This window comes from Cylas formicarius, unplaced genomic scaffold (genome assembly GCF_029955315.1).
Source record: "Cylas formicarius isolate icCylForm1 unplaced genomic scaffold, icCylForm1.1 PGA_scaffold_1__22_contigs__length_36826433, whole genome shotgun sequence".
NCBI lineage: Eukaryota > Metazoa > Arthropoda > Insecta > Coleoptera > Brentidae > Cylas > Cylas formicarius.
In genome coordinates, this window is record NW_026844264.1 from 26166985 (window position 1) to 26180092 (window position 13108).

Sequence of the window (13108 nt, forward strand, 5' to 3'; positions counted from 1 at the left end):
CGGGTTATTCAGATTCATTTTCTAAACGTAATTCAAGCAAATTAAAAATGTGTAATGACGGTAAATGCGATATTGGAATTAAAATAGTATTAGTAATAGTTTATGAAACCTGGGAAGAGTATAACGCCCCCCCCCCCTTCTCTTTAAACTTCAACTCTTCTATTATGCAGTATAATTATTATTATCCACTTGTATAGAAAAAATATACGGGGTGTCTGGTAAATTAAAAACACAACACCATTTCGTCTATTGTTAGAACGTAATAAAAATTACGCCGATGTCAGTTTTTTTTTTAAATCTAACTATAAATATATTTAAAAATATGGTTATGACGATTGGTGAAGTTGGCCAAATTTGACCAACTTCAATAATTTGATGATGAATAATGCTCTGAAAGGAAAAATTTAAATATGGAAATTTGTGCCCTAATAATTCCATCTTCACTGCACATTATGATGTGCACCAAATAAAATACCGTTGCAATATTTATGAAATTTGCTTATCGAAAAAATAAAGCACGATAACACGATTACCTTTTCTTTTAGTAGCAGTTCTGATGGAGTGAGCTTCGTAGTATCCACTTCGTTCGACAATTTTCCAACAATTATGACGTTTTCTCTAGTAGAATTGAAAAACTCCAATATGCAGGCCGTCTAAAGAATAGAACACGTTTGGCATCAATTTGTTCTGTCAAATCCGTTAAATTTATGGCAGATTCAGTAGTCTACAGTGTGTACCACTTAAGAACGGTACAGCATTGTAAAATTTTGTTTACGGTTCGATTTTGATAATTTTTTGCTGTTGTATAGATCTTTGAAAAATGCACTGAAACCACTTAACAAAATAAATTGTCAACGAATTCTTATTCAGGAGTATAAGTTATAAGTATACCAATTTTTATAATATTTCGGTACATGATGTTTGAAATATCGTTTTCGCCCTACTTAAAGTTGATTGTTGTAAAATATTTAATTGTGATTTTGATAATTTAATTTGAAAATTTGATAATAAAACCTTATTACATTAACCTGAAGTTATGGTTAAGTGGGAATAATTTTTGACGTCAAATATCGACAATTTTCAGAATATCGTTAGTGTCTTTCAGTGAAATGTATTCAACAAAAAAGAATTATGAAAATGGAGCCATAAATAAACATTCTACATGAGTTTATGTTTAAGTGAGGCACCCGCGATATCTGACATCAAAAATTAATTCTAGTTAGCCATGACTTCAGTTTGATGTAAACAGAAACATAAGGTTTTAGTGCGTTTTTGAGAGATCTATCAAACAAAAAAAAATGTATCAAAGGTTTTACAAACATTTGCAGCCTTAGGCGGGGCTCAAACGAATATTTAAAACACACTGAATCGAAATATTATAAAAATGTTGAAATGTTGTTGGGTTCTTCTCTCTTCTGTTTCTTTTGTTAAATAGTCTCAGTTGGTCATGACTTTAAGTTAAATTAGTAAGCAAAACAAGGTTTTAGTGCATTTTTCAGAGACCTATCCAACAAAAAAAATCAAAGTCGAACCATAAAGAAAGATTATACAAGGGTATACAGTCTTGAGGTGGGACACACTGTATATTCAGCAATGAAATCAATCTAGGTATATAATATAATCAATAATATTAAAAATCGTAAAGCGCGCGAGATTGTTGATTATAAAAAGTCGTATAAGTGATATTGAACTTTAGAGACGCAGACGCACAAACGCTTTATTAAGAGTTTTTTGGATTGATATACAAATTTCTATTTTTGAAGTTATTAATACTGTTATTTGCGGTGCGAAGGAACATCACTGAAAATATACCCACACAAATGAACTTTGTGTCGAACTCACATTCTAATAAACTTTTAATTAACGGGATGCATGAATAATCCTGGGTACGTGACCGAATTTATTTATTTTAAACTTTTTATTATTAGTATATGTCACAACATGCAAATTAAATGATCTGTAAATAAATGACACATAAAATTATGATCCTTAAAATGTTATGAACATAAGAAAAATGTCGGCTAGTCTTAAGCGATCTGATTTCAATAGCTTTTATGTCTTTTAGGTAAAATATTACGATGTGTATAAATTTATCTATGTCTATAAATTTCAAATTTATGTCTAAAGCGTGAAAGTTATACTAAAAATAGTAAAATACCAACAAAATCGAACTGATTCCACATTATTTATGTCATGCGATTCATAACTTGAATTAACTTGATTTAATTGTTCGTTTTAAGGCACAAATTAAAATTAAATTAAATTTTAAGCAGAAAAGATCATATAAACATGAGAAGATCTTGGTCAGTAGTTAGCCAGTAGACAGTCGGAGGCGTGTTTCGAAAAAGTTGTAGGAGGATAGAAATCTTTGAAATGCTGAAAATGATAATTTTCTAAAAAGCATTAACCACGCACATCAAATTGTAAATCGACATCTTCAAAAGTCAGCATATTTTAATAAAAATTTAATTTGTATACACTTTTTTGCTTAAATGATGAGATTCATCGCCTATTTCAGATCCTGCTTAAAACCTGAATTGAATGACTTAGTGGCATTATTATTAATTTTCCAAGAAATAAATTTTTAGGTTTGTTGAAATTAAGCGAAGAAAGACGTAACAATCAAAATAAATAAGAACTAAAAGTTCAGCTTTTCACGAAATTATATATTATGACATGACAGTTGTTCAAATGTCATTTGATAAAGACACAGTGTTGTTGAAACAATTGTCATGTCATAATATATAATTTCGTGAAAATCTGAACTTTTAGTTCTTATTTATTTTGATAAATGGATTTTCATCAAGTAAAAGCCACCACAGTTCAAGACGTAACAATGTTCCCGAACTCAGAAAACACTTATGCAATTCTGATTTTCCCTTATCTGTGTCCACACCTACCTCGTTTATATCCCTTATAAAATTCTGCAAAACCCTGACAACGTCCTGAATAACAACCAGATGTGTCGTATGGTTCCTGTTCAACTCTCTTTCATCAACCTCGCTGTATCCGAGAAATAAGTACACGCCGTGCGGCAAGGAGTAATCCATGGGAGATGGCTTCATGCAGATAAATCTTCCTGAGTAACAGAGGCACCGACCCCGAAACGCCTGGTATGCCGGCGCGGCGTGGTTGTAAAATGCGAATTCCGTCTTGCAAGGCATCCGATCGATGCAAATGGTTCGGCACGACAATTTTTCCCCTATTTCGCATTCGCACACGTCGGAACATTCGAATTCGTCTTCGTGGTAAATCTGAGGAAAAAAAAAACGAAATCCAGAAACTTTAGGTTAAGATTAAGCCTAACTGGCGCTATACAAATGTTGCTATAGACTATTTCAAAAAAGTGCGGAGCAATAAAACGGCATGTTCGGTCCAAGTGTAGGTAAAGTCGAATGAAATTCAATGAAATTAGTTTTGATCCCCTCTTGGAAATCCGATACTAATAAATTTTTGACCACTTACCTTCTTATGACGTAGTAAATGTTAAGGAATGACTTTAATGACTGAGTATTTAAGACATACTTAAAGTCGCACCTTTATGAGTATATTGTTTAGTTTAACAAAAAAAAGGTTGGATTTACACTTATAGCGAAACTCACATCAAAGGAAAGATGTGCCAATAATTCTCCACTTTCAGTGAGTGAATTTCATTTTCATAAAATACGCCCACCCGAATTTTACTGTGCAAGAAACTGTCGGATGTTCCCGAATGACTGGAGCCGAAAAGTTAGAGAAAGTCAGCAGGCAGCAGTTTCAGGGAGACCAGTAAAAGTTGATGGAGATGCCAGAAGTGTAATTCGAAAAAAGTCCACTCCTATTATTTTATAATAGAAATACATACTCCAGATAAGATTTTTTTAGTTTTCGAGCTGCCAAGGTTTTCGTACAAAAATTGAAAAATTTTATGTTGTAAAGTTCAGTAAAACTTGTCTATATACTACACGAGATAACAAAGGGAATTGAACGACAATCGTCGATTATTTCATTGGCAGTTAATCTGTTCTTCGTAATTTCATTACTGACCATATTGAAAACTTTAATGGTTTTAGGTGCGGACAAAAGCATCAACTGCGTATTTTAATGAACAACATTGTAATATATATATATATATATATATATATATATATATATATATATATATATATATATATATATATATATATATATATATAGGAAATGTGTGTTCTTTAAGTTTTTAAAACTTTTGTATTATTTTTAAAGATCAATAAAGCGATATGTTTTGAGCATGTAATTAGCTTCACCTAGCACCACTCAATAACTCCTAGAGTTTTGCGAAAACAGGAAAATACTTCTAATATTTCTAATAATTAAAAATGGTGGAAGATAGGTTTAAATATATGTATGGAAACATTGTAGATGTGTTATTTGTTTATTTGAAAGTACCATAAAATCCAGAACTCTATATTTAAACGGAAGAATTTTTATCATTAATATATATCAAAACAAAAGTGAACATTTTTGGGACACTCTGTGAATGAAATTTCAAAGTGGTTCTTGCCTTGAAAGTAAGAAAAGTTTCCTTTATTATTAATTTTTATTATTATTTAATAGCAAACCCCACGTATAAAATATAATTAATAATTAATTGAGTTATTGGTGCAAGACGACTAGAGATGATTCTTCAACATTTTTGTCAATATACCTGTCTTAATACACCTGCATAATGATATGAAAGAAGAAGCTTTAATTTGAATCGATTTGTAGTCCAAAATTAGACATTTTTGATTACGAGCTTTTTAAACTGCACTAGGTCGCATTTAACCTATATTAAATCGTTCAAATTTTAAGTTGCTCTTTACAGTCGGTATTAATTTTTTAAATACCTATTTAATAATTCATAAATAATAAAAATTAATATTAAAAACCTATAATGATAGTAATTAGATAACACGTATCTAATCTATATAAATAATTTGAATAACAAGAAATGAAAATTAATTTTTGACATAATTCTAAATATATCTCAATCAAAAAAATCCATTCTTTGCGTTTCTTGGTGTGATTGGTTTTAGAAGTCTGAGGATAAAAACAACCCGTTTTTGTTCTATCAGTAAAACGTCGCGGATAACGCTAAATAACAACTTACTCGTTTAAAGCTTCCCTCCGTGATAAACTGGTCTGGAAATTGAGGACGTTGCACCACACACGACCCTAAAAATGCATCGGGAAATATTGAAAAGGTAAAATCTGAATTCGTATAAACCGTATATCGGGTATTACAAAAAAGTGAGAGAAGCACATCGTTTTATCTTCCCATGGGGCAGTTTCTGAATTAAAAAGATCCTGTTTCTACAAAGGTGCTATTTGAAAAAATATATAAAAATAAAAATATAGAATAAAAAGATATTGCTTAACTACTGTGAAATTTGTGAATTTTATTTGTATATATTATATCTTATATCTAGAACATTGTAAAGAATTTAAATGCAATAATATACAAAGTGTCCTATTTACAATAAGAAAAAAACATTTTAATAGATTAATTTGGCTATGAGGGAAATTCGATATGAAAATTTCACGCCAAATCTGTTTGGAAATAAAAATGTTTTATACTAATTTACGCACGTGCGTTACCATGGCTACCTGTCAAAAACATCAATTTCAATTGTTTAAAAACTACTGGTGTGAAATTTTCGATATAAGTACATTTCCAGTTATTTTTCAAACGCATTTTAATCAACTAGTATTCCAAAACAGATTTGATACTTACTTGGTGGTACTGTAGTAGAAGTCGTAGTGGGCCTAGTTCGTTTGGTCGTAGTCTTCCTAGCAGTTGTGGTCGGAGCGGCGGTGGTCGATGTAGGTACGAAAGCTTGAGGGGGAGGCACAAACTCGATGATGGTATTCGCCCTCAGTGAGGCTTCTGTAACCGATTTCATATCTGTCAGATGGACCGTGGTGGTGGTACTGGTTGTGGTGGTAGTAGTGCTGGTTGTTGTTCGCGTGGTAGGGATGTGAGTAGTAAGTCTACTTTGTTCCGCGGCTTTCTTCATGTGATAGTGCTTCTGCGCATCGACTAAAAAAAATACAAAATGAGATTCACAACTTTTTTTAAATAAATAAATTACCCTCGTTCTTGAATTTTTATGTTTTTTAATTGACACAAAATAATTTAAAGCTATTCGAGCTTGAGCTTGCTGAAATTTTTTCTTTTTCCGATAATTAGCATCTTATTTCAATTTGTTTGTCGAAAAATTCACTTACCAACGCACGGATTGACCCAGAGCAGTCGCTGCCATCCCAAACATTCATATAATTGGCTAATGTCCGCTCCTTTACAAGCACAAGTAGTTCTCAGATCTGTCCCCAATATAGCTAGGATTGATTTCCTGCACTCGACTGGAGAGCCCGCGCATTTTTTCGTTACACTATCGACCGCACAGGATTGCTCGTAATATTCAAGTTTCGCTCTGTAAGTGATCCAAATTAAATTGGCAATTAATTTTGCGGGTAAAATATGTGACCGTGGTTTACTGTGTGAAACCGATGTTTGTTAAATATCACCACGGGCATGCAACATTGCAATTTCTGATACCTTTTTCGTTTGATATCTTAAATACTCATGTATGAAACCATTTGTGTAAAATGTAATATTAGTATTTTAGCCCAAGTAATTTATTTTTCTCAGTAACGCTACAAAGCGTCCCAAGTTTTTTAAATTCTATTTTTTTGTAACTCAGAAATAACCTTAAAAATGACTTTTAAAACATTTTCCCGTTGTTATTTACTAACCAACATGTAATAAAACAATTTACGAAAGCAAAAAATTACAAGTGACTTTTTATTTTTTTTAACACAAAACTGGTTTCCTGAAGTTTACGAGATAATTGGTTACCTGCAAGAACTACTTTCTTTACATGCTTCAGCCATGTGGAGACATGTGGGTTGAGGTGATTCTTCAGTTCTCTGGGCACATATCGGATGTAATTTTTCTTGCGCAATTACGCAAGCGTCTTGTTTGTTGTCAGTCTTTCTGCAACATGTTTTAAGCATTTTAATTTTAAAGTAAACGCTTAAATTTGACGGTGATAACGTGTGTGTATGTGTGTGTGTGTGTTCCGTGAGTGTGATCTACCAATGTGGATGCAGCCATGAACTATCACGGTCGTTGCGTTTGCAAAAACAATTTATTACCTTCCGAATTCGAAGCAATTTCGCAAGAGATCCTGAATGTGTACAAAGAGCTCTTGTTGGCTTTATTAAATGAGATGAAAAAAAGCTCTTAATACAGAATTTGTTTTCTCTATTCTTAACTAACCAAAACTAATAGTTTATGATGGTAAACCTAACCTTTGACTTTTTAAATGAAACATCCCGTATATTTTATTACAGGTTGACAGTATTTAAACCTTAGCTTTGCCTTTGGCAACAAGATCGACCACGTTTAATTCATTACAGGGTGTTTACATATGCTTTTGTTACAACGTATAATAGTTATCAAGAAATGTTAAAATGACGTATTTAAGGGAATTTTTAGATTATTCACTTATTGATTATACATTATATATGAAACCTACCCTACTTATTTGACTTCCGCAAGGTTTTAGGAAATCTTTTAGGTTATCTAAGTTGTTATTGAAAAACCTGTGTATTAAGAAAAGCTCTCAAAATAGATGGTAGACTTAGATTTAATGTACCTTCATGATTTTCGAGTATATAATTATACTGTATAATTTTTTATCAATACAGTAGGAGAAAGCGCGTAAAACATCTATACCTATATAATTACATATATAACCAAACTTTGCTAAAGTAAAAGTGTGTATCTAAGACAAATAATATAACAATACTGTAAAAATGAACAAAAACTTTTAATTTTACATTTAGAGAGATTTAAAGGACGAATATGTGGAAAGTGAATTAATTTTATCAAATTCTACATGTGTTATCTATATATCCTCCATTTTCTCGAATAAAAAAAGCGGAAGGTGTACTTCTAGACTCGAAAATCATGAAAATTTATTAAGTGAGTGTGTTGAAAATATTATCAGGTAGCCTAATATCTATTTTCTGAGCTTTTCTTAATATGTTGATTTTTCAAGAAGTCACATAACCTTAAATATTTCTTAAACCGTGCGGAAATCAAATACGTGGGTCTAATGAAAGTTCATTTGTTTTAGCCACTAAACCTAATTAATTAATTTTTTTTAGAGCTATTAATAGGAATAAATCCAGATCCAAATATGGTTATGTGTTATTGAACTCGTCTTTCAATTTATAATTAATTTATTTATATTTTGTACACTTCTTGATAGTCATGAAATGTTTTTCTATTGGGTTCGCACCGAACATGTGTATGTGCGGAGTGTGGATATGCGGTTTTAGGTATGTAATTTCGATTTCTCCAAAACTAAATAAAAACAGCTTAACAATTATTAATTAAAAAGGGTATAAACGCAAATTCTTACTTGCACAAACAAAAGGCAATTTCGACGTTCCAGTGAAAGTTCGGTTTGCCATAGAAGCCCTGAAGGGCCTCCATGCACGAGTTCCTATTACAATGCGACACATCGCAGTGTAACAAAACGGGCGACAACAATCTCCGGCACTGGTAATTATTGTTGCAGCTTTCCATTGCCGTGTGACATGTGCTTTGAAATACAAGCTTTTCACGCTCCACTTCCTCCGAAGTACCTGCGAAATATTCCTTACTATGAACTTAGAACTCGACTAGTTTGCCAATGAAAAATGCAGATTTTTTAAGCAAGGATGGAAGGGGTAAAATACCACACCCTGAAAAGCATACGTTCCACTGGGGATTCAAGTTCGTTCAGTTCACTAACTACGGTAATATGTGCTGGTGCACTTGGCGTAAACTGCAATTGTAAGGTTTTTCACATCTCTATCGAAAACGGAAATAATATATTAAAACGAGTATAACCCTGCTCCGGAACTTTTCTTTGCCGAGGAATGATTTCTTTTTGTCCTGTTTCGGCAATTATTTTAAGAATATAAAGATAGTTTAACGTTTCATTGCTTGCTTCGGCAAGATAAATAAATAAATAGTAAATTCGCGTTTTTTTTTCTATTTTTAATAACCGTCATTATCAGCATTACGTATTTCATGTTCTCTAGTAATCACGGAAAACATCACACAGCACAAACTCTATATGTATATTTTTAAGGTTGAAATTACTTTTTTGGTTGCTCTTTCATTTCAGTAAATGATTTCTGTGTCGAAGCTGAAGACTGCAGAGGCAATATGAGCCTAATCAAAGCTATATTCTGTGTTACTACCCATTGCAGTTACCATAAACAATAACATTGTTAATTTGCTCCACGAATATTTGCAAACTTTTTATGTAGGAATGAACACATATAATAATATATGCAAATAAAAAGCTGCTTTGGTTATTCTACGCTATAGATTATAGATGAACATCATGCAATAATGGTCGACCGAAATAAATGAAATAAAACGATCTCCCTGAAAAAAAACTCACACAAAACTTTACAAAGAATGCGTTTTATGGAGATATAACGACATTTTAATATCCTGCACCTACATTTTGTACTTGCATTTTTCATTATTGTTAGTTCTTAGCAATTATTCTTCGATTGACTTTACGGTCACTTCGGTTAATCTAATGGTCATTTGTTAAGAGTTAATATTTCATTCTGTTTACTGTTTAATATGCGAAGTAGCATTACTGTCTTCATTAATCTTGAAATTAAATTTATTACCATCGTTTTACACGAGATGTTTACGTATACGTATATTTTTCGTTTATTAAAAACTCGCTCCGCTGCGCTTCGCTCGTATCAAATAAACTCGTGAATCAGATGCCGTTTACCGTACTTATTGCATAATATACTATTTTCTACTCCCGTCTACAAAATGCCTAACTACACACCGATCTAGCGTGCAAGAAGAGTCACTTTACCACGTCACCACAAATCCGAGCCTCTTTGGACATTTCCGGGATTTTACCGCATGAGTTTGGGAGCAATCGGATGTTTTCAGAGATATTTCCCACGCCTTAAATTTTGACGTTTGACAATTCGGACGGTCATGTCATTGAATGTATTCCTGTTGTTTTGCGAAAATGTACCCAAAAACTAACGGTCGTAGAAAAAGTATAGTATGCAACACGTTCGGTAAACTTTTTAAGTCACTCGTTTATTAAAAACTCGCTCCGCTCGTGTCAAATAAACTCGTGAGTCAAATGCCGTTTACCGCACTTGTTGCATGATATAGTATTACTATACCGCGTGACACAAGAAAGTGGGAACACTCTAGAACTTTTAAACGCATTGAGACTGCGAGTTCAAATTTGGAAGAGTTAGAGAGAGAGCCTGAATGTCCAATTTTTTGACAATATTTAGTAAATGGTTGCACTTCCGGTTTCAGCGGAGACGACGACAGTAACTTTCGAATTTTAAATGGCACGATCTCCTCCTACGTAGGATAGGACGGTTTTTCTCTTTTTTTTGTTTTTTTTTAATTTTTATTTATTTTTTGAAAATTGTGTCTAGGAGGCTATGATGATCATAAATACTATTTACCGAGTCACCTGATCATGGGAAAAATTTTCAAAATACGTTAAAAAATAAGCTCACAGGAATGAGATAAGTAAATACATTTTTATAAAAACAAAATATTAATAAGGTGGTTTTGCTTCTATTCATTATCAACGTTCAAGTCGGTAAGATTAAAAATACAGAAGAAACTCTAGACACTCTCATGCAGTAGAAAGAAAAAAACCAGATTCAAGGAAGACAAGTTAAGAAAAGTTTCATTTACAATTTTTCACGTGATCCGTTGACCCGGTCAATAGTATTTATGATGGTCACAGCCTTCTAGACACAATTTTCAAAATTAACTTCAAATAAAAAAAAAAGTGAGAAAAACCAATCCTACGTAAAATGATCTGCGGAATACAAAAATGCAAAAAAATATCGAGTGTGCCATTTAAAATTCGAAAGTTACTGTCCGAATTTCAAATTACTATCTCAAGCCGTTTAAAAGTTATACGAGTAGAATGTTCACTTTCTTGTGTCACCCGGTATATGTTATGCTCTGATCTTACAAAATCAAATTTTATACAATTTCCACATCTTGCATTATACGATCCATGTATTCAAAATTTACCCTGAAGATGAACGGAGATTTTAATTTTTTCACCTCTTTAACGAAAAATATTTATAAGATATTAAAACTGACGTTTGGAATGAGGTAAGTGGAGTTGCACGCAGGAACTTTTCGTTTAGGTACCGTTTTCGATTCATTGTATTCAACAGTTTTTTTTGCGATGCGTTCCACCTTTTCCTTTCCTACGATGATGAAAAATAGTTATACACGATCATTTTCTCGCCATATTTGGCTCATTACTGGTGTCGTTGGCGAATGAAATTCGGATATTTCCGCTAACGTTGCTTAATTTAACCTCCATAGTGTTTCGTTAATATGAACCGTTTGAAATGGCATTACGACCTCCATTTGGGAAATGATTCGCTGCCGTTAGTTTCGTTTAAACGCTATTTACCAGCCCAGTAATTGCGTTCCTAGTTACATAATTTGACATTCGCATTTTACGGCATTAAGCATACCAAACTGTTGAATTATCGAAGAATAATTTCCTCAAAATTGTATGACTACCAGCAGTTTTAGTTGAAGTAAAATTGCACCATTGGAAGTTCTTTAAGAGAAGTACACCCAGTGCTGTAGCGTAATTGTTTAAGCACTACCGATGAGCTTTCACACTATTTTATCATTCAGGGATTGAGTATTTAGACGTAAAAACTCTTCAATTATTTGTGGTACTGTAACAAATTTTTGTAGAATGGTTAGAGTTCTCCAAGCCATATACCATTTTTACAACCTTTTATGGTTTTGACTTCGGAATGAGTTTAAGATCCGCCTGTTGTAAAGCAGAAGAGTTCATTGTTTTCACCACGTCAAGCCAAGCCAAGGTCGTATTTAAGGTGTTGCTTTGATTAAAATTATTAATTCATATTAGTGTGCTTTTTATAAATCTTCCTAAAGCAGACCCTAATTGATGTAGCTCGCTTTTAAGTTGAATGTGCCCATTAGACACACATTTAAAACACATTAGATAGCTTAAACTGATTTCCAATTTTAAGATTTAACATTATGACATTAAAGTATTTTTATAGTAAAGCAATACAAAATATTATATAGATAATTGATTTATAATGGATGATTTCTCAGTTTACTATTGGTTGATTTGTGGGGGTTGGTGAAGTCGGAGTATGCTGTCAGTTTTATGAAACGGTATTGTCTTAGCTGTCGAAGCTTTGGAGTTATTTCTATTCCGTCTTGTGTTTGTAATTAGTATTCATCATCGACTAAACAAGTCATTCAAAATTTTTTGCTTGAAAATGATATCTATTTTAAAAATTGCTATACAAAGAAGCGGTTATTGGAAGTTCTTAAGATGGGAACAATTGATAAAAAGTATAATGGCAATAATGACAAGTTGGCTATGGAGCGGGGAATCAAAGTTGTAACTGATATGGGGAAAGCTGAAACCCAGGTAAAGAAAAAATTTAGTTTTTGGGGCAATAGAATTAATTAGAAGTGAAGTAGAAAAAACATTTGCTTCTAGTTGGAAAAAATGTGTAGAACATGTCATCGAAGAAGAAAATGTTTACAGAAGTCGACTAGATTCGGAATAAATTATTAATGTTGAGGACGAGTCCAGTGATAATTTTGATATAGAATAACTTTTTTTATATAAAAATTCTTTTATAGCTAAATTTATTCCTTCATTTATATTTATAATAAACATTTTGAAGTAACAATGGATTTTTCACTATGTGCACTAATAATATTCGAGGAATCTCATCGATCAAACTCTACACAAATCACACAAATTTGAGCATTTGTATGCACGATGTACCGAAGTACGGTTCTGGAGTGTCGTGGAATTGCGAATCTATTTATTGAGGTTTACATAGAGAAACCCAAGTGAGGTAAGCCTACGGTTAGACCTTCATAAAAATTGACCAAAGTTAAACACCGGATTATGTAGTAAAAACGGTATATCGTTCGGAGAACTCTACTATTAAAATTTTGGTGTGAAATAATTACCATTAGCACCATATAACCTACTGAGGGAGA

The 13108-nt window shown here is 32.5% G+C and overlaps 1 protein-coding gene across 2 annotated transcripts in view; it reads right to left on the reverse strand.

The window, feature by feature from the left end:
• Positions 1-13108, reverse strand: part of LOC132697510 (uncharacterized) — a 127019-nt gene that overhangs the window by 2080 nt on the left and 111831 nt on the right. For both annotated transcript variants that reach the window (XM_060663109.1, XM_060663110.1), the window contains exons 8-14: positions 8433-8658; positions 6860-6997; positions 6229-6434; positions 5735-6040; positions 5111-5175; positions 2901-3254; positions 534-653 (exon numbers count right to left, since the gene is read on the reverse strand). In XM_060663109.1, coding sequence (XP_060519092.1) covers positions 534-653; positions 2901-3254; positions 5111-5175; positions 5735-6040; positions 6229-6434; positions 6860-6997; positions 8433-8658 — 1415 coding nt within the window. The remainder of the gene's footprint in view (positions 1-533; positions 654-2900; positions 3255-5110; positions 5176-5734; positions 6041-6228; positions 6435-6859; positions 6998-8432; positions 8659-13108) is intronic.